The sequence below is a fragment of the Lolium rigidum genome, chromosome 6 (genome assembly GCF_022539505.1).
Source record: "Lolium rigidum isolate FL_2022 chromosome 6, APGP_CSIRO_Lrig_0.1, whole genome shotgun sequence".
Lineage (NCBI taxonomy): Eukaryota > Viridiplantae > Streptophyta > Magnoliopsida > Poales > Poaceae > Lolium > Lolium rigidum.
Window position 1 is genome coordinate 83,594,717 of NC_061513.1, and position 21,466 is coordinate 83,616,182.

A 21,466-nucleotide genomic window follows, 5' to 3' on the forward strand; every position below is an offset into this window, starting at 1 on the left:
AGCTGGGTGGTTAATCACTTTTTTCTCGGGCGCACCCTCGCCGCCTTCATTATGGGGTCCATCGCGGTGTGCCAATAAGTTCAGTGTCAGCACATTGCCCACACGCTGGCAGTGTAAGTTTACTGGCCGGCACTTGAACTGCCCAACTGTACAGCTACATGCTCGCCAATAAAACTTTTCAAGGTCGCTACAATAGCTGCAGAAGAGAACATCTTTCTCAGTATACGTCGTATGACTCAAATCCAGCTTGGCTCAACACCATCACGTTGTTCATCAGATGTTATTTACTCCATCAGTTATGACGAAAAATGGCAGCCAACAATTTAACATGCACGCTCAATTCGGCCACTGCTCATAACATAGGAGCCGTACAGCACAACTAAAATCAGATAGCACTAGTACTTCGTAGTACTTTATATAGGGTTTTATCCATTTATGATTAGCATACAACAAAGCACATACATTTTTGTGAAAGTATATCTAGTTCCAAAAGGAACTATGAATGTTTTGAGATCCCTAAAGCTATAGCGCACCAGATGCATAGTATTGCCTAAACTGTACGTTTGTGCCACCATGGTCTTCCTTATTCGAGGAAGTTGGCGTACCTTGCTGCACGCTGTGTGTCTCAAAGAGAAACATTCCAAAACCTACCGTTATATGTACAGCTTAAGTACTGACTAAAAGGAAGTAGAAACCAAATTGCTGGCCGTAAGGTTAAATAGTACTGCTCAGCAGTCCTTTGTCCTCAGGTAATCCGGAGGCAGTGAGGCGCATCGTTCATTCATGTGAGCGTATGGTTCCATGGTGTTGTATCCTGGCAGCTCCATTCGATACCTTCCCTTGATCTGGCAAAAAGGGAGTTTAACAGTGTCGTCTTTGTTGCACCACGCCGGAAGCCGTGTTGTGTTGGCCTCGAAAAAGTTCAGGACGTAAGCATCTTTTATCTGCAAGGAGATATGTATTTCACTGGTCATATATTCATACCAAAAGATGGCTGTAAGCAATGTTGAAGTAAATGATTATTAAACAATCTAAATCTTTTGGTACTGCCAGAAAAGCGCAATGCAGTCTACTGGTAGGCTGACCTTCCAGAGAGCAAGTTTTTACTGAGAACAATACCAGCACTTTTACCGGACTAGTTGCACTAATGTCATCACCTATAAATTCATAAAAGATCGAACTTAGGCATACAAGTTCAGCAGTACTCACTGTGAACTCCGTGACTTCTATAGAACTGGAAAGTGGATCAAAGAGTCCAGCCTCCTTGTACATCATGAGGACGTAGGCCACGCAAGATGCTGACTGGCCATCATTGTAAACCCAATCATCTTTCTCGGGAACTGTCAGCAACTTGTCAAATGTCATCCCACGTTTCTCTGATTCGACTATGATTTCAGGTAGATCAAGACCCTGAAAGAAGTGGTTTCATTACAAGACTATGTGGAAGAAAGAAGGATATTTAGCACAAGAAAACCGTAGGAACAATGATTAGTTGTGTAAACAATGCACAAAGCAAAAGGTGAAACTATTACAGTTATGTAAAACAAATTAAGCACCATCAACCGTATCTCTCAAGTCTAATAGTAGTCCTCGGTATAGTACCACAGAAAAGACCCCCTACCTAGAGAGAACCATTTAGCAGACTCTTTCACTTATACCCCTTTTGTTCAGACAGTAGGTTACAACACAAGGTACGGTTGACTGAATGGGAGACTCCTACACGTGAAGTTTTCCTAAAAAGAGCTGGGAATGTAAATCAATCAGCATTCATTTTTTTAAGCAGGGCTCCATTTCAGAACCTAAGCTGCTGAACTGATATCACCTGCCTTTGAATGGGACAACATTGCTCAATCTTGAAGGTCCAAAGTGAACGCCAAATATCCAAGGTTTACTACTGCGTCCGTTCAGCAGGATTATGGTTTGACCAGTGCGTATCACAGCACAATGGTAAATCAACTAGCCGAATAGGGGGCAAGTGAAGAACACCATGAAGTAACCTAACTAAAAAGGAATTACTACAAAAACAAAGAAAATGTGTTGGAAGTCAATGATAAAGTAAAACATACCTCAGTTCCTAGTCGTTTGTTAAGGGCTTCTGTCCACATATTGGCAGCATAGTCTGGTTGAAGCTTGTTCCACACAGTCATAACAGATGCAACCTAGGGTAATCATTAGATTTAAGTTACTGTAGTAGCAAATAAATCGTGCAAACATCCATAGTCCAACCTCGTACATATAATGTTTAAACTGCGATAAATATGACACTACAATTTATTGACATGAAAATATTTTTCTAAGATTTAGAGCTGTATTTGCTCTGAACTCAGAAATTAATGTCTGAATCTGTGCCATATGATCATATTCATTACCAAATGTATGAGCTTACCAAACAAAAGCCGATAATACATATATCTAATGATAAAATAGACATTAGTAAAATGCTCTTGAAAATATTATAGACAGAATCTTACCACATGAGCATCCAATGGCGGGGGGTAGTTATCACTTATAGTATCAATCCAACTGAAAATCAAATTGTGATACCCATAAGGCTTCCCATTCATTTGTTTTGCATAATTCCAAGCTGCTGTCTCATTAAACTTTGCGCGCAAATCTGGACGTAACGGAAGCAATGCAATCTGAGGATTCGAATCATCCGTTGACACTTCAAAGTCCCACCACTCCTCCCATGGTAAGATAGCAATAATATCTTCTCCCTGCAGAGGACCATTTGTTACACTGGAACCATGCATGACTGGAACTGATACATTAAATGTCAAGGAACACCGAAATATAAATTGACTCTAGCAGTACATGGTTTGTAACCCAAGCAGAACATCTACATATGATTAGAACCTGGCAGCAATATTTCCTTTATGAGTCATCCGTACAATCAACGGAAACATTATATCAGACATCGCTTGCACATAACTATACTTATAGCCATCGATAACAACACAAAAACAATTTTCCAGTGGTATACAAATTATACAGGATGTCAAACTATTCAATAAAATAGCTAACAAATTGCAGGCATATAGCTGTTTTCACTTCTCATCTTTCTACCCAGAAAGAAAAAAAATGGATATCATTTTGACCAAACTATACTCAGTAAGTAGTTAATCAAACAAATAAAAATCTATTATTTACAAGTGTCTTTTTACCATGCTGCTGTGAGTAGTTAGATTGGAGCTTCTCTGCTTGTTTCAGTCCTTATACATTTATCGTCTTCTATTGGCATAGTAAATAAGTACAAAATAAATAAATGGATTTTTAAGGACAGGTACCTCCTCATTTTCATGACCAGATTCCCCAACCCACAGCTTTCCCTCAGAGTCCCTCAGGCAAACTGCAGTGTGGCCTGCATAAGCTCCAGTAACCCACTTCTCCAGGGTTTCAAAACCACCCCAGCGTCCTCGAATCTTCGACAAAACCAGAAAATCTCCAGAGTGGATGTCATCCACATTTAATTCTGAAACCCATGGTTGTGGCCGCTCCTCGAAGTTCGCGCCCATATGCTTCTTGAGAAAGGCAAGATTTGAATTCTCGCCCCATCCAGTATTTGTGAAAAGAGGGAAAACATCCCAAAGTGCTCTGAGTGTCCCAATTGTTCCTGACGGCATGAGGAAGATGGACACTCCATTATGTTTCACCTATTTTGAGATAACAGAAAAGCAAAGATGTATCAACAATGGCACATGTCAGTTGCAAACAGAACAAGCAGCAGCTACGAGATAGTACTTACATATTCATACTCGGCCTTGCTTTCCCATTCTGTGATTTCAAGGGTATGCTCACGGCCCAGAAAGTAGTAATCCCATGTAACACGGTACGGTGTTGCAAAGACATACAGGTCCATGCAAGTCCAGCTATGTGCTTGACTTGTCTAAGGAAAAGAAAGGTAAGTTTCAGGATTAGTGACAAGACATGGAAGACATTTGCATGAAGGAAGGAGAAGATAAACTTCACAGGAGCATCAACTACAAAGGCAGTGTGAATTGTACTCAGGGAAGTATTCAGCATTTTAATCTAAAATCATACAAAATTAAGCAAATGGCTTATACTGTGCAGCCACAGCCTCAGAATAACAACTGAATACCGCCTTCAATCCAATAGCAAAGCAACAAGATAACAAACATAATATGGCAGATAAGTTTTGGCCGGTGAGAAGCATGATACCACATGTCTCAACACGCAAGTCTGATTTTCCACATCCATCCTTATGGCATAATCTTATATATGAGAACACAGAAGCGGAAAGCTTTCCTTATTTGAAACCATGTCTTCAAGTTGCTCTAGTATGGAATTTACCCAGGAAAGTAGTTAAACATACTAATTGCATATAGTACTTGTACATACTGAACGCATACTCTAGCATCTCCTGACTTGATAGGATAAATACATTGAATCCTCAAGTTAATCAGGATAATAGTTTGAACCACTCGTGGACCCCCCCAGTTACAGGTTACAGCTGCATGCAAATTTAGAACCTTATCTGAAAAGATAAAACCAACCTTAAGCGCATCCATGTGGGACTTATGATGGCAAATTTGATCAATGGGTAACAGATTAAACCAATTCGCCAAAGCTCCCGATTACCTCACACTAGTACGAGAAGGCCGTTGTACTATGGAGTCCAACCCAAACGTATAATAAGATAACGAGAAGCGACACGAGGTGGGGCTCGCACCGGCGTTCACCTCGAGATGGACGGTGCCGCCTCCGAGTCCCCCGTCGGTGCCGTTGCTCTCGTGGAACTCCATCCAGGCCTTGTTCTCGTAGAAACATGCGCCCTTCCACTCGGCGGCTCCGGCCTCGTCGCCGCCGGTCCCCGGCACGCGCGCGGCGCCGACGAAGGCCGGCAGGAGGTCTGCGGGGCCCCGCAGCGCGAGGCGGCGGAGCAGCGGCTGCGCCACCGACCAGGGCAGGAGCGGGAGGAGGTCGCCGGGGAGGACCGGCACGCGGAGGAGCAGGCCGCCGCGGGAGGCGGCGAAGAGGAGCGCGCCGAGGAGGAGGACGACGAGGGGGAGGAGGAGGAGCTTGAGCCTGGAGCCTCCCATGGCGCGGGCGGGGGCCTGCCTAGGGTTGGGCCGCAATGGATGGAAATTTCAGATGGTGTTGTTGAGAGGGGAAACTCCGAGGAGGAAATCAATTTTAGGAAGGTTGCTTGTTTGTAGCGGTTCCTTGTTTGTTGCTCCAATCTCCAGTTTGACTTGCGTGTTGCTTGTGGCTTGTTGTGCCCCCTTCGATTGATCGAGGTAGTAACAGCGATCGTTCGAGAATTAAAATGCGGTTAATAAGCCCATTGGATTAGGAATTTCGTGAATCACAATACTCAACTTTCATCAAAAGGAATCTAGAATATGCAGTTTTACTGTTTTAGCATATACTGCTAGCTTAGATGTTTGGATGTTTATGCGTAAGACAAAAATTTAGGTGACTAAAGAAAAGGGATAATAACTGGAGGATGGACAATTTCTGTTGTGATCACGTGGGAAGATAAATGAAGAGTTGTGAGCTGCGCGCGAGTGAATGCGGTGTGCCCACGAGAGGGACACGCGCGCACCACGAGTAGATTTGAACATATTTGAATATTTGATGATGTACGAGCAAGTGGTTTTGCATTGTTGGTATACCACTTGTATTTTCGGCATATTCTAGGGTATATCTGGTTTGCACATAAACAAATAGAAAATGGCGCCACGTGTCGACTCGTACAAGACACCGAACTTGACACGTCCGGTGCGCGTGTCCCTCTCGCGGCTGCGCCGCATTTACTCGCAATCACGCCGGAAGATAAAATAAAGAATAAGTCGTACTAGATCGTCTCGCGCAATCTTGGTTCTAGTCCGGAAAAAAACAAAAACAAAATTTCTTATTCCCGATGCTCAAGATATTCGCGTCCTCAAGCTCATGATCTACAGTAGTATTGACCAAATGCAACTTGCAAAAAACAAGGCAGCAATCGATCTTCTCTGCATCGCAGTTCGTGTTCGCGGAGAGTGAGCCGTACCTTGATGTGGACGGTGCCGCCGCCGTAGGCGGTGCCGGAGTCGTTGTTGAACTCGAGCCACGCCTCGTTCTCGTAGAAGCAGGCGCCCTTCCACCCCACCACCCCGCTGCCCGCCGCCGCGTCCGCCGCCGGCACGGCCGTCGCCGCGCCCACGAACACCGGGAAGATGTCCGACGCGCCGCGGAGCGCGCGGAGCGCCGCCATGGAGACGCGCCGCGGCAGGAGGGGCAGCACGTCCATGGGGCTGAACGGCAGGGTGGTGAAGATGCTGCTGCTGCTGCTCGCGCCGACCCACGGGACGCCGCCGATACCGTCTGTGCCGGTGGAGGAGAGCAGCACGGCGCCGAGCGAGGCCGTCGCGAGCAGCGCCGCGACGGCGAGGAGCTTGGTGGAGTTCGCCATGGTGGTTTGCGGTTCGGGGGCGAGTTGGGGAGAAGATCGATTTATGTATTGCCCCGTGCACTTCCGTGTCAAGAATGGCCAGCGCGGTGAAAGAGGACAGCAGGTGGTGTTTGGTACGCAAATGCTTTGGTGAATTGTGTGGTCGTCGTGGGCCTTGGAGGAGGGTTTCACCGTGTAGTAAAAAAAGCTTGCAGGTATTTTATACTCTTTGGTTACTCTAGGTTCGTGGATAACTGTGAAGATGCCAATTTATTTGTAAAATGCTCTTGCAGGTCAAACTTGAAGATGCTCGAAGGGCTTTGTCTAGAATACCCCTCCTCCCTCCATTCCGATTAATAATGAATATGGCTTATGTAATGATATTAATTTTGTATTTTGTGTGTTGATATTTTCTTTGTAAAAATTTGGTCAAACTTTATATGGTTTGACTTTTAAAAGTAATATAGTCTTATTTATTAAAATGGAGAATTGGAGGTAGCTTTGTCATGGCTCTAATTTCGAAACTTATAAGAAGAAGACCAACCTTGGTTACTCTATGAAATGGCTCATGGCCTCAACATGCAAAAAACAATTAAGGGCAAGTGGTTTCTGCGTGCGACAAAACAACGTGGAGGATGAGAGAGATGGAGACATAAGGGTTTTTTATTCCAAGATACCAGTTTCCAAAACAAATTATCTTGAGAATCATTTGTCTAGGTTACCTGTAGTTTGTGCACTTTGTATTCTTACACTCAGTCTTTACAGCATATTTTGACTAGTGTACTTTGTGTTTCGGTTTCACTACAGTTTCTACTTTTACACTCAATTTTTTAGTATACTATGTACTTCCGTTTTGTACTTTATACTTTCGTACTTCGTTATAATTGTACTTTGGAGTACTTGTGAGTTCAGGGCCGACCCTAGGGGGGGAGGGGCGGCCGCCCCGAGCCCCCGAAATCATGGGGGCCCATTTGATTGTTGTATATGCAGTCGGGAGAGCTGAGAGGGTCATGTGGAAACGCCTGTAGAGCTACTCCATAGTCTCGTAAGTTAAAAGGAAAGGAATGACAAAACGTTATATTCACTTGCTTCTTATTGGGCCAAGATTTGGGCCCTTTTTCCTTGAGTTTGCCTGGGCCGTTTAACCTTTTTTAGTTATAATGAGAGAATTAATTTAAGGGGGCGGGGCAATCAGAGATGCACAATTTTAACTGAGCGCTTATTTCTTCCGAGGGTTCTTATATATGTTGATTGCTCTTGTGATTGCCTAAGGCGGACACGTACCATGCAATAAACGGGAACAACCTAACCTAGTGCAATGAGTGCAGATGGGTCACACTCATATGGTACCAGTCTACCAGATCGCAAAATTTTCATTTGACAAAAACTCAAAGAAATAGACTTGTAAGACCATGGCTAGGGAAGAATCCAATTCTCGATTATTGTGTGCCCCTTGTGTACTTCCCTTCACAAGGGCTAGACAGTGTGGCCCATTGTTGTCCGTCATGCGGCCACTAGAGGCGAGAAGCCGAGATAGAAGAGCTCACGTCACGGTTTCAACGGGACTTTGTACGATAATTGATAAAAAATGATATATTTGAATAATTTTTTAACACAATGTGTATAAATTGTCTGATATTAAATTATTTTATGATGTATTTCAAGTGTTGACCATTTACACACATAATACATATATTAATTACTGATATATTTCTATTAAGGACCCAGACTTTTAGCTTCACTCCGGGCCCTGAAACCTCAGTACCGGGCCTGAGTTTATGTTGCATTTGGAAGTATACCTACGTGTTGCACTGCAAAGCTACGTTTGCGCATGGAAGTACACCTAGCGTGGAAGTATGCTCGAGGGGAACACTCTACGTGCAACATGTGTCAACACAAGAGAGCTCTGCGCTGCACCAGCGGGCTTTCGCAAAGGTTTTTCTTTTACTAGTGGTACTTCTCCTATTTTGTTCGCGTAAAGATTCATAGGTTTCTGAGTTGGTTTTGAGAACTTTATGAGTTCATGTGCTAATAGGCCTTTGATGGGCAAAGAATCTACTTATTTAGGGCCTTAACACTGTGGGCCATATTAACTTGTGTTGTTCCGCTAGGATCTGGTCATCTAGAATGAGAATGGCTCCTGATTTTTTTAAAGGATGACCATATACATTGAACTTTGCTTCTCTCCCAATAAAATGTTATTCTATTCATTTTTGACACATGGTGCATCTTAGGTTCTGTTTGGTTGCTTGCATGGATTTTTTTTCTTCGTTTTTGGCCCGTGAGATGCATCATGAGTGGAAAGTGACTTTGGTACGTTCTTACATTTCGATTGGATGCTCACAATGTGGTTTGGTGCAAATTCAACAAGTTATTTGTTTGTTTGTTTTTTCCGCATATGTGGTTTAACTTAGCGCAAGAGGAAAATTAAAGTGATTGGTTATGTGCAAATCTCTGATATGGTTACCTACTTTAAATATGGTGAATTTACCACCGAAATACAGTCATATACCACCCACATAGCCTAACAATTGCAATTCATATTAGTAGATATAGGTTTGTACTTACGTCCATGACAACTGCACTTAGAAAGTTAACGTATACAACAATCAACTAACACTCCTCACCAAAAGGCATCGTCATCGGGAGCATCCCATGCCCCTGGAACACCAAGGGTTTAACCCCTGATCAAAAGTGGCGCACATTCAGACACAAGTTGAGTAGACTACACTACCACATACATACAAGCTTAAACAAGCAAGCATCATCGACAGATGCCGCCTAGCCGTGGTCAGGGCTGGCAGTGGAAGTATTGGCCTTGTAGATTGTCATATTGAGGACGAAGCACTAAATCTTGAACTCCACGAAATCGTTGTACTGGAGATCATAGTTGTGGACAGTATCTGGCCAGTTTCTCCCCATAACCATCTGGCCACCGTGTTAGGTGACTTGCACCCACTTGTCGGACCATCGGCAGGTGGACACAACCACGTGTTGCGGGGCAGTGGGATTTTTGATGTACTCCCTCGGCCCTGGAGGAACGACAAGCATGTGTAAATCATTGACACCCTTGGACATAGCAACGCTGAGGAATCATGGACTAGGGATGTGCCCTAGTTTGGACTGATGGCCATGGTGTGCGATGGCACTAACGCTTCATGAACCCTTCCCGACATCATCGGCTTCAGCGCCTTTGTCCAGCGGTTCAAGGAGAGCAAGTCCTGGTACCCAGTGAAGGATGCTAGTCCCTCCCAACATTTTGTAGTCCAACTTAATGACATTGCCGGTAGATAGACAAAGACAAAAAAAATATTACAACCAGATGGCCAATGCACAACTAGATCATGCCAATGCAATGCGCGTAAATGCAGTACACGTACTAGAACAAATGCAACACAAATATATTGCATTGTTCAATTCGGGAAATGCACAAGTACATCTACTATAGACCATGCAGAGATCATGCACAATTAGTGCATTTTCCAATTTAGGCAGAGCACAAATCAGACATGCAGATATTGACAATGCCCGAATTGAGCAACACCATATCCACAATGTCCAGATGAACTTGAATCTACATCCAATATGCGCGCACTTACAATAAAGAACTAATGTGAACTCCGACCGCTCACCGGAGATTCAAAATCAACCGCCACTAACTGCCTAAAAAACCAAACCGCTTATCAAATCCACTGGTGGAACTACTTATAGTAGAGAAATCAGGGGTCAAAGTTGCACGCGCAAGCCCCCCCCCCCGCGACACGCGAGGGTTGGAAAAATCCATGCCAAGTCAGCAAGGGTTGGCCTTGCGAACGCAGTCACCTTCCACGCGGCCGCACCAGGGGTCCCGATTACCGATGTGGACGCCAATGCAGCCGCCGTTGCGGCTGCCATTGTCATCGCCCTCGTTGCAAGTGGTCTCGAGGACACCCGGGAAGACGATTTGTCCGCCCTCGTTAAACCGTGCTCGTTTTCAGTCACCAACTTGTCGAGTTGGTTGCCGGTCCAAAGTTATTGCACCGATTTGTGGCGGAGAGCGAAGGGCCGATGCGGAAGAGGTGGAGGACCGCCGACCATGGAGGTCAACGACAAATGAGTGAGGGAAACGTCTCGTCTCAAGCGCTTCCTGATCCTAACGGCGTGCAGAGGCACAACACGCAGCGCGAGCTGGAGCCAAGCCGAGCGAAAACGCATGTGACTGGCCGAATCGAGCGTGCCTCACTGGTTAAATTTCGGGCCCTTTTAAAATTCGTGCGATGAAGAGATTTCATGCGATCCAGCATCCAAAACAGTCACTGCTTAATGCAATCCACACAGGTTGGCCGGTGGGACGTACAATATGTTTAGTTCGTCTTCCTCCTCGTCCTTCCTTCAGATAAAGATCCCAAGTTCAACGACTCAAAGGGAAGACGCATGCTTGCTTTGATTCATGGACGCAGCGGCCAGTTGCACCCAGTAGAGACGGCATGTACCGCCGCGCGCAAAGGAACCGGTCCACCGGTGCAGACGGACCAGCTGTATATAGCTGATTCTGTTGTCGAGCACGCGTTCCACGCAGCGCAGTCTCTCGGCTCCAGCGAATCAGCCATGCGCCGTATACACTGGACGGCACGCTGGCGGCTGGGAGCTCCGGCCCTAGCGTGTAAGGCAGCTAAACCAGAATATACAAACAAAAAAGCTGTTGTCACTGCCTGGGGCTAGCAGCTTAGCTAGTACGTACGTAACATTCAGACACGAGCGCCGACCGGGCAATGGCTCTACCTCAGCTCCAAGCCCGCACGGCACGTCGATCGGAGAAGCTGGCCAGGTGCATGCTCGGATAGGCAACGAAGCATGGGAGCATGTCACAAGGCAGGTCCAATAAAACTGAAAGTAATTGCTTCGTGCTCGCTGTGACGCTGTGTTGTGCAGTTTTTATTCGTAGATCGAGTTAGCTCAATTTGGATTGCTCGTGTGCGCGCGGACGTCCCTCGGCGCCTGACTTGGCGTCGTTTATCAGTTGCCAAGAACCAAGAATCATTCTGTTTCCGCGTACGTGTATGAATCGGTGGAGACGTCACATTTCATTGCCGGACAATCCTAGATAGGAGTGGTTCGTTCTAATACTTTGAACTTTTTTTCCACTAAGACAACGGACAAGCATCGACCGAGCCAGGCTTCGAATAATAGGTGTATAAAGCTTGAAAAATAGCCAAAGTTAATTTTAGGATTCTATACGGTATGTTCTTTTTCTCAAAATATTGGGTGCACGTCTGTACACCCAAGTACCCATCTGGCTCTGCCATGCTTGCAAGGTTTTGGACGGAGAATGGAGCTGTGATTTCTGGTTACACTACGGGAAAAGAAGCCGTTGTCGTGCGAGGCTTTGGATGGCAAAGAGGCCTATACGCACGGCAACGGCTTTGCCGTGCGTGCACTCACGGCAAAGTGTGCACGGCAACGGCTTCGACGGCAAAGCCACCTTTGCCGTGCGCATGCAAGGAATGCACGGCAAAGCCCTTTGCCGTGCGTCGCCATCTCTGCCGTGCGCTGCGAACGCTGCCGTGCGAGGCCTCTTTGCCGTGCGCTGCCAGCGCTGCCGTGCGCCGTTGCTTTGCCGTGCGCCACAGTTCTTTGCCGTGCGCCCAGCGTTGCCGTGCGCAACATTCGCTGCCGTGCGAAGCTTTGCCGTGCGGCGTTGCTCTGCCACGCACGGGAAAGCCCCATACAGGCACGCCCCCCAGGAGCTCCCAGGAGCACAGTTGGGCGACACGTGGCCCCTTTGCCGTGCGTGTGCACACGGCAAAGAGACCAAATGTCCTTTGCCGTGTGCTCACACACGGCAAAGGGGCCTGATTTTTTCATTTTTTTGCTATTTTTCAATTATCCCTGCATTTCAAATATTGCATTTCACAAACATAGCATATATAACATATATATCAACATAAGATCACCAAACACATCAACAACACCACAAATACATCGAGCACACATAGTTCATGCATACAATCCCGCAGAATGAAAAAGTACATTTTGCACCCTCGCGCGGAGAAATCTACGGGGGTAGACCCGCCGTCCCGCTGTTTTTGGGGGAAGGAGGGGGACGGCCGCCGGAGCACCGGAACCCTGATATATGTGGGGGATGAGCATGGAGACTAATTTTGTATTGCACATAGTGTAATAAATAGTCATCAAAAAGAAAAACTAATTAACAAAATAAATATAAGTAGTAGATGAAATAAAATAGTTAGAAAAACAAATAAAATGTATATTGGCGCACGGCAAAGGGAGCAGCGCACGGCAAAGGACCCTTTGCCGTGCAACTGGTCTGTCTGCACGGCAAAGGGGCGGGACACGGCGGTGCCCAGGCCTTTGCCGTGCATTGTTTCTTTGCCGTGCGGCTTGCAGGGACTTTGCCGTCCTACTATCTTTGCCGTGCGCTGCTCCCAGACTTTGCCGTGAGATACTGCTTTGCCGTGCGCCAAGTCTTTCTTTGCCGTGCTAGGTTTCTTTGCCGTGCGCTGCTCCCATACTTTGCCGTGCGTTTTGATGTTGCCGTGCGGTCTTCTTGCTGCGCACGGCAAAGAAATCTTTGCTGTGCAGCAGCTCACGGCAAAGATAGGCTGCACGGCAGCGCCTGATTTTCCCGTAGTGTTACCACAGTGTAAAATGTTGATGGGTGTTGCACATAATTTTTTAAAACAATTTTAATTAAAAAATTCAGGAATAATTTGGGATACATGGCGCTGCCATCTAACAGCATTACCAAAGAGAAGGGTTGGTTACTTCCACCAACTACAGCCGCAAGGCCTTTGCCATTGCCGCCAGTAACGATCGCCTTGTCCCGCCACCTTCATTGGCAACAATGGTTGTGCGGCGTATAGCTTCGGTAGCGGCAATGAGTGAAACAACTCTCCCGTTGACGCCATCCGAGATACTAGGTATGTCGTTGCTACACTAGTTTGCGTCCGAGCCATTTTTCCAAAAGGAGGATAATCGCCGGCCACCACATCGATTTATGCACTTAACCAATTGTGTGCCCTAGCTACAACTAGCTAGAGAGGAAAGGAAGAGGGGGATAAATAGCCATCCCATTTAAGTCACTATATTCTTAGAGGGGGATAAATAGAACATTTTTTTAGTTTGGTGGTTAGTTTACACATCAGCAAATCACAATGTAGAAAAACTCCACACTACCGAGGTTTATTGCCTGATAAGCCCATATATTGAGGGGCGTGAGGGGTGCGGTTATCGGGTAGTAACCAATTCACCCTTGGGTAACCAAAACATATAGCCCTAGACGGTATCAAGTTTCATAGTTGGGTCTCATTCTTCCACACACTAGTGGCACTCCTTCAATTTGTCATCGTCGACTGCGCATGGGGCACTCCTCTTTAGGAGGCAATTGGTTAGGTTGCTCCAACGGTCATGCATCATCTTCATAGTGGTTAAGTGGGAGTGAGGCGCCGACCACGTGTGTGTCATGGCATGCCTATAGGTGGATCACGATCAGTGGATCCCAAGGCGACTTGTGGCTTCTCCGCTCCCCTTTGTTAATTAGTGTGGAGTATCGAGTGGTGGAAGACTAATGATCAAGCTTGTTTACGCAGATTTGAGCTAAATTTGTGCAAATCATAATGAGGAGTTTCGGCGGAGGCTTTGTGTGACTGTTATCACCAGAATTTGATCAAGGTGGAAGTGGGCCACGATCGAGATAAGCTTGAAGGTTATATATGGAGAGAATACGAAGATCGGCCTTGTATGCAAAGTTGGGCTAGATGGCCCATTTATCTGTAATATATTAGATCGTATCTTAAAGTTAGGAGGTAGAGTTTTACCCGTGCACGGTTAGGTGCACGCCTAAATTAGAAAGTCCGCTGGACTATAAATATGTATCTAGGGTTTATGGAATAAACAACAACTCACGTTCAACCCAAAACAAACCAATCTCGGCGCATCGCCAACTCCTTCGTCTCGAGGGTTTCTATCAGGTAGCGACATGCTGCCTAGATCGCATCTTGCGATCTAGGCAGCACAAGCCCCACGTTGTTCATGCGTTGCTCGTATCGAAGCGCTTTTGATGGCGAGCAACGTAGTTATCATAGATGTGTTAGGGTTAGCATTGTTCTTCGTTTAAGCATGCTTACGTAGTGCAACCCTTGCATATCTAGCCGCCCTCACACCTATCTCAGGTGTGGGGGCGGCACCCCGCTTGATCATTATTTAGTAGATATGATCCGTTACGATTGCTCCTTGTTCTACAAGGATTAGTTTAATATCTGCAATAGTTAGGCCTTACAAAGGGGGGGAGGATCCAGTGGCACGTAGGGTGGCGTTCGCAAGTCCTAAACAGGATGTTCCGAGGATCAACTTCATGTTGGTTTTTAGGCCTTGTTTAGGATCGGCTTACGAGCACCGTGCGTGGCCGCGAGGCCCAACTCTGGAGTAGGATGATCCGATTATGCGGTGAAAACCCTAAATCGTCGTAGATCTCATTAGCTTTATCTTGATCAAGCAGGACCACCAAGTATTCGTGCACCCCGTACGAATCATGGGTGGATCGGCTCTTTGAGCCGATTCACGAGATAACCCGAGAGCCGATCGAGGCTCGTATTTAATGTTTACATGTATGCCCCGCAGAAACTAAGCGAGGCATCCCCATCACCTTCCCGACCGGTATAGGTCGGGTGGCACGCCCTGCACTTCGCATCGCCGCGTGTGACCGAAGAGCATTGCGGGCCGTCGCTCGGAGGGGTCTCAGCCAGCCGCAGCTCTAGGCTCTTCCCGGCTCTACGGTGTTGACAAGGCCGCTGCCCGCCGGTGGGTTTTGGCAGTCAACACATTCTCGGCACGCCCGGTGGGACCAACGTCTACATCAACCACATCGCCATCTACATCCGAGATGGCGGACGGCACGCCAGTCACCTACGAGGAGCTGCCTGACGAGCTCAAGAAGCAATACAACGAGATCAAAGCTACCCTCGAAGCCGACCTCATCGGCTCATATCACAGAACCCGTTCGCATGGCGTCAGGCGGAAGGAGTTCTCACCGGAAGGCGCACTCGATGAAGTGGACCTATCCGTCCCGTCAGAGGAACGTACCAGGGCCGTACGCCATGAGATTGGTGACATGGTGGCTCACTCGTTGCGTCTCCATTCCGAGAGCCTGGGTGAATACTTTGGAGCATGTCGCCGTTCGGATGATCAAGGAGGTCATGAAGAATCAGCACTCTTTGTTAGAGCCAGCTCTCAGGACCTACCAAGGAAAAGTGCCACTCCAGCCCCGTCTGCCGTTGTCGCGCACATCGGCGGCACCAAGAGCGCATAATTCACCGGCGCGTACCGTTGACAGGATTAACGGTACTCACCCTGGGAGGTGCCAACCAGGACATCCGTTCAACATCAACATGATAGAACTGGGGGACCCCCTTGATGAAGATAAAGGCGAGGGCAACTGCTCTCGTGGCGAAGAAAAGGAAGAGGCTGCTCCATGTGATCGGCCCCGACACCGCCAAAACATCCTGGTGATGATCAAGGTAGAAGCCGACGCTAGTAATCGGCCCGTTGTATCCGTATCACCCGCTCTCCCGAGTATGCGGCGTCGACCTCACAGGTGACGGGAAGCTAGGGTACGGGTTCACATCAGCTTATGAGCTAGAGGAAGTCGACATCGGTCCTGGGGATAAGCCTCGACCTACTTTTATCAGCAAGAAGTTAGATCCGCAGCTCAGGGGACAGATGATAGCCCTGTTGAAGGAATACCCGGATTGCTTTGCATGGGATTACACGAGAGATGCCTGGGTTGGACAGGAGCATCATTGAGCATCGCCTCCCCCTGAAGAAAGGATTTCGGCCGTTCCAACAACGAGCACGTCAGATGAGGGCCGAGATTCTGGAAGAAGTCAAGAAGGAGATTGAGAAAATGTTGGCCGCCGGATTCATCAGGCCATGCAGGTATGCCGAGTGGATCTCCAGTATCGTTCCGGTGGAGAAGAAGGACGGCCGATGGCGCGTGGCCATCGATTTCCGAGATCTTAACAGAGCTACCCCAAAGGACGAATATCCGATGCCCGTGGCGGAAACATTGATAAACGCCGCTGCCGGCCACAAGGTGTTGAGCTTCATGGATGGCAACGCCGGTTATAATCAGATTTTCATGGCTCCGGAAGACATACACAAGACCGCATTCAGGGTACCAGGGGCAGTAGGCTTGTTCGAGTACGTGGTCATGACCTTTGGATTGAAGAATGCTGGTGCAACGTACCAACGAGCCATGAATTATATATTTCATGATCTGATCGGCAAGTTGGTGGAGATCTATATCGACGACGTGGTGGTCAAATCAGTCTCCATGGAGGGGCACTTGGACGATCTACGGCGCGTCCTAGACCGGACTCGGAAATTCGGGCTGAGAATGAATCCGAAGAAGTGTGCCTTTGGCGTGACGGCTGGTCAATTCCTAGGTTTTCTCGGTTCATGAACGGGGGATTGAGATCGGCCTGAAAAGTCGGGAGGCGGTGCGTACCATGCAGCCGCCGACCACGAAAAGGAGCTTCAACGCCTCATCGGCAAGATCAATTTCGTCCGGCGGTTCATCTCTAATCTGTCGGGACGAATCGAGCCGTTCATGGCGCCGGTGAAGACTAAATCCGACGACGAGTTTCATTGGGGGCGGAACGAGCAACGAGGCGTTTGATGAAATTAAGCGATATCCGACGACGCCGCCCGTGCTAGTTCCGCCCCAACAAGACAGAGCCATTCTACATCTACCCGTCGCAGCCGACACGTCCATTGCTTCGGTGGTGGTGCAACTTTACGATGGCGTTGAGAGAGTCGTTTTCTACCTCGGCAGAAGGATGCCGGACGCGGAGACAAGATACCCCGAGGTCGAGAAACTTTGCCTCTCGCTTATTCTTCACCTCGCACCAAGCTTCATCACATCCTTCCGACGGCAGAGATCATCGTCATCCGTAAATCAGACGTCGTCAAACACATGTTGTCGGCCCCTGTTTTGAAAGGCCGACTCGGTAAATGGATGCTTGCGCTCGTCGAATTTGATCTCCGGTACCAGCCCGCGAAGGCGCTCAAGGGCCAAGCGTTGGCCGATCTCATCGCTGAACGGATCAGCACCAATATAGCAGCACTATCCATACGTGCATGGGCTATGTTCTTCGATGGATCGGTTTGTGACGATGGTTGCGGCATCGGCATTCTCGCTCGTGTCGCCTCGGGGGCAGAATACTCCTTCTCCATCAGATTATCTACCCCTTGCACCAACAACGTAGCAGTAATATGAGGCAATACGTAAGGGAATGGAATTGCTATTGGAAGCTGGAGCAGAAGCCGTAGAGCTCTTTGGAGACTCAAAGTTGGTGATTAACCAGCTCACGGAGGAATATAATTGCGAAAGTGAATCGCTGTTCCCATATTGGGTGGAATGCCGTGAGTTGATGACACAGCTCCGGTACATCAACTTTAATTGGATCCCAAGGTCCCGGAATACCGATGCCAACAATCTCGCACAAATGGCGTCGGGCTACATAGATATAGCCGACGGATCGGAAGTTCAGATACAATTCCTGGAACAGAATGATTGGAGAGCCGAGATCTTCGATTATTTGAAAGATTCGGCTCGGGGGGCACCTAAACGGGTAAGATACAGAGCCATGAAGTATGTCCTTATAGGAGACGATATGTTCTACAGGACATTGGAAGGGTTGCTACTCAAGTGCCTAGGACCGACTGAGTCTAATCGGCTCTTACATGAGGTGCATGAAGGCGCCCGTGGAACACATCGGTCGGCTCATAAGATGAAGTGGTTGATCGAGCGATCGTGGTTTTATTGGCCCACTATGCTTGAAGATTGCTTCAATTATTACAGGGGTGCCAAGCATGTCGGATGTTTGGAAAAATTCAGATGGTGCCAAGCATCAGCGATGAACCCCATCATCAAGCCTTGGCCGTTTCGGGGGTGGGGCATGGATATGATCGGCAAAATCCATCCGGCATCAAGTAAAAAACATGAATGGATTTTGGTTATCACAGATTACTTCACCAAGTGGGTGGAAGCCGTCCCTATGAAAAAGGTGAAATCAGAGGACGTGATCAAGTTTGTGAAAGAACACGTCATTCATAGGTTTGGAATTCCCAGTACTATCACGACCGATGGAGGTTCGGTCTTTACTTCTAAAGAATTCAGGAAGTTCTCGTGATGACGTAGGGATTAAACTGATCCGATCATCCCCATACTATGCTCAAGCTAACGGACAGGCCGAGGCGTCCAATCGCAGCCTCGATCAAGCTGATCAAGAGGAAAATTGACGAGAACCCTCGGGATTGGCACGAGAAGTTATCAGAAGCATTATGGGCCTACCGCATGTCGTGCCATGGAGCTATAAAGACCTCGCCGTACCAGCTTGTCTATGGACAGGAGGCCGTATTGCCTTGGGAAATTACGGCTGGATCAAGACGTGTCACGTTTCAGAATGATCCGACAACTGAAGAATATGCAGCTTTGATGAGCGACACTATTGAGGACGCAATGGAACTCAGGCTTTGGTCGTTGGAGAAGATTAAGGAGAACAAAGCCAGGGTGGCTCGTGCTTACAACAAAAAGGTTAGGCCAAAGGAGTTCCAAGTTGGCGATCTTGTGTGGGAAGTCGTGTTGCCATTGGGAACCAGGGATAAGGCATATGGCAAGTGGTCTCCTAATTGGCACGGTCCGTACAAAGTTGTCCAGGCCTTGAAGGGTAATGCATACATGTCTGGAGGAATTGAGCGGCGAAAAGTTCCCCGTGGTCGTTAATGGTCAACACCTCAAGAAATATTTCCCAAGCATGTGGGATGATGGACAAGTAAGATGTGGGGCCGATTCCGAATCGGCCGTAAAAAAAAAAAGATATATATATATATATATAGAAAATCACAGCCGATGTACGGGCATCGACTTGAGAAAACGTATGGAGATTAACAAGTATGCAAGTACAGCCGATGCACGGGCATCGACTTCGGAGAAACGAGCCGATACGCCGATATCGACTTTAGCGAAATAAATTTATACAACAGCTTGGCCTCGGACAGCAAGATGAGTCGATATTCTGCCGTCGGCTCCCTGTACGACAACTCCATTCGACAATCGGCAAGGGAGCGAAATTAATTAAGGGATTTTCTTCATTGATAAGGGGATTTCTTACAAAGAAAGAGCCGATTGCTCGGGAAGGAAGAACAAAAGAAGGGTCTATTGGCCAATCTACTACTGCTAGGCCTATACTAGTAGATCTTAATCTACGGGCCATCGCTTCCTTCGTCGTCGTCCTCGGAACTCTCATCGGTACTGCTGCCGATGGGTTCCTCGTCGCTGCTCCCATAGCCCTCTACGGGAGCTTCATCTTCATCTTCATCGTCGCCGCTCGTCGTCGTCCCACCACATGCGGAGGCGCTTCGCCGGCGGGTAACCCTCGAGGGAGTCGTCGTCGTCGTCGTCGTCTTCCTCTTCCTCTTCTTCGGAGGTGGGGCAGCCGTCCCGGGGAACCGGTCGTCCTCGCTCTCCGACTCCGGCTCCCCGACGGCGAGGAACCGAAGATCTTCGTCCCCGCTCGGTCGTGGACTGGTCGTCTTCGGACCAGACAGAGGAGGCGTGGTCTTCCAGGTCCCATGCTTCTGGGGCGCGGATGTCCGGCGGCGTCCCGCGGGAGGAGGAGGACCCGTAGGAAAGCTCGGAGGAGGAGTCGTGGAAGACCGACGAGGAAGAGGAAGAAGAGGAAGACATGGCTGTGGGAGTTTGGGGGTTTTTTGGTGCCGATGGCCAGGACAGAGCAGGATGGTGAAATGGCGAACCGCTCAGAGCGGTTAAATAAAAGGGGGCTACGGTGAAAAAATTCAATGCCACAGCAGTTTTCGAGGAAGCAGTACTCCAAAGACAACGGTCAAATCGCGCGGAGCAGTCGAGAGGACAGGGCATCATGACGAAAAATGCTGCAATGGTTCTGCTCTGCCATGACATGACCCGACGAAAGAAAAACGTAATGATTTTGGAAATATCATTTCCAAAACCAGGGGGGCATGTGTTATCACCAGAATTTGACCAAGGTGGAAGTGGGCCACGATCGAGATAAGCTTGAAGGTTATATATGGAGAGAATACGAAGATCGGCCTTGTATGCAAAGTTGGGCTAGATGACCCATTTATCTGTAATATATTAGATCGTATCTTAAAGTTAGGAGGTAGAGTTTTACCCGTGCACGGTTAGGTGCACGCCTAAATTAGAAAGTCCGCTGGACTATAAATATGTATCTAGGGTTTATGGAATAAACAACAACTCACGTTCAACCCAAAACAAACCAATCTCGGCGCATCGCCAACTCCTTCGTCTCGAGGGTTTCTATCAGGTAAGCGACATGCTGCCTAGATCGCATCTTGCGATCTAGGCAGCACAAGCCCCACGTTGTTCATGCGTTGCTCGTACCGAAGCGCTTTTGATGGCGAGCAACGTAGTTATCATAGATGTGTTAGGGTTAGCATTGTTCTTCGTTTAAGCATGCTTACGTAGTGCAACCCTTGCATATCTAGCCGCCCTCACACCTATCTCGGTGTGGGGCGGCACCTCGCTTGATCATTATTTAGTAGATATGATCCGTTACGATTGCTCCTTGTTCTACAAGGATTAGTTTAATATCCGCAATAGTTAGGCCTTACAAAGGGGGGGAGGATCCAAGTGGCACGTAGGGTGGCGTTCGCAAGTCCTAAACAGGATGTTCCGAGGATCAACTTCATGTTGGTTTTTAGGCCTTGTTTAGGATCGGCTTACGAGCACCGTGCGTGGCCGCGAGGCCCAACCCGGAGTAGGATGATCCGATTATGCGGTGAAAACCCTAAATCGTCGTAGATCTCATTAGCTTTATCTTGATCAAGCAGGACCACCAAGTATTCGTGCACCCCGTACGAATCATGGGTGGATCGGCTCTTTGAGCCGATTCACAGGATAACCCGAGAGCCGATCGAGGCTCGTATTTAATGTTTACATGTATGCCCCGCAGAAACCAAGCGAGGCATCCCCATCACCTTCCCGACCAGGTATAGGTCAGGTGGCACGCC

The 21,466-nt window shown here is 47.8% G+C and overlaps 1 protein-coding gene across 2 annotated transcripts; it reads right to left on the bottom strand.

Moving 5' to 3' along the window:
* Window positions 1-385: 385 nt before the first annotated feature.
* Window positions 386-6,428, bottom strand: LOC124660999. 2 transcript variants are annotated; one of them, XM_047198857.1, is made up of 7 exons: window positions 6,014-6,428; window positions 3,746-3,886; window positions 3,288-3,653; window positions 2,472-2,717; window positions 2,067-2,159; window positions 1,210-1,410; window positions 386-944 (listed from the first exon to the last, which is right to left on the bottom strand). In XM_047198857.1, exons 1-7 carry the CDS (start codon window positions 6,413-6,415, stop codon window positions 729-731), a joined length of 1,665 nt encoding a protein of 554 aa, XP_047054813.1. In that variant the 5' UTR covers window positions 6,416-6,428; the 3' UTR covers window positions 386-728. The 2 variants fall into 2 exon arrangements, with proteins under 2 accessions (XP_047054813.1, XP_047054814.1); XM_047198858.1 differs by lacking the exon at window positions 6,014-6,428 and adding an exon at window positions 4,701-5,060.
* Between the last annotated feature and the right edge of the window lie 15,038 nt (window positions 6,429-21,466).

Coding starts and splice junctions, on each gene's coding strand:
- LOC124660999 (XM_047198857.1), bottom strand. CDS start 6,415: ATGGCGAACTCCACCAAGCTCCTCGCCGTCGCGGCGCTGCTCGCGACG. Junction 1,411..2,066: donor ACAAACGACTAGGAACTGAG/GTATGTTTTACT, acceptor CACTTCTTTCAG/GGTCTTGATCTACCTGAAAT. Junction 945..1,209: donor TAGAAGTCACGGAGTTCACA/GTGAGTACTGCT, acceptor ATCTCCTTGCAG/ATAAAAGATGCTTACGTCCT.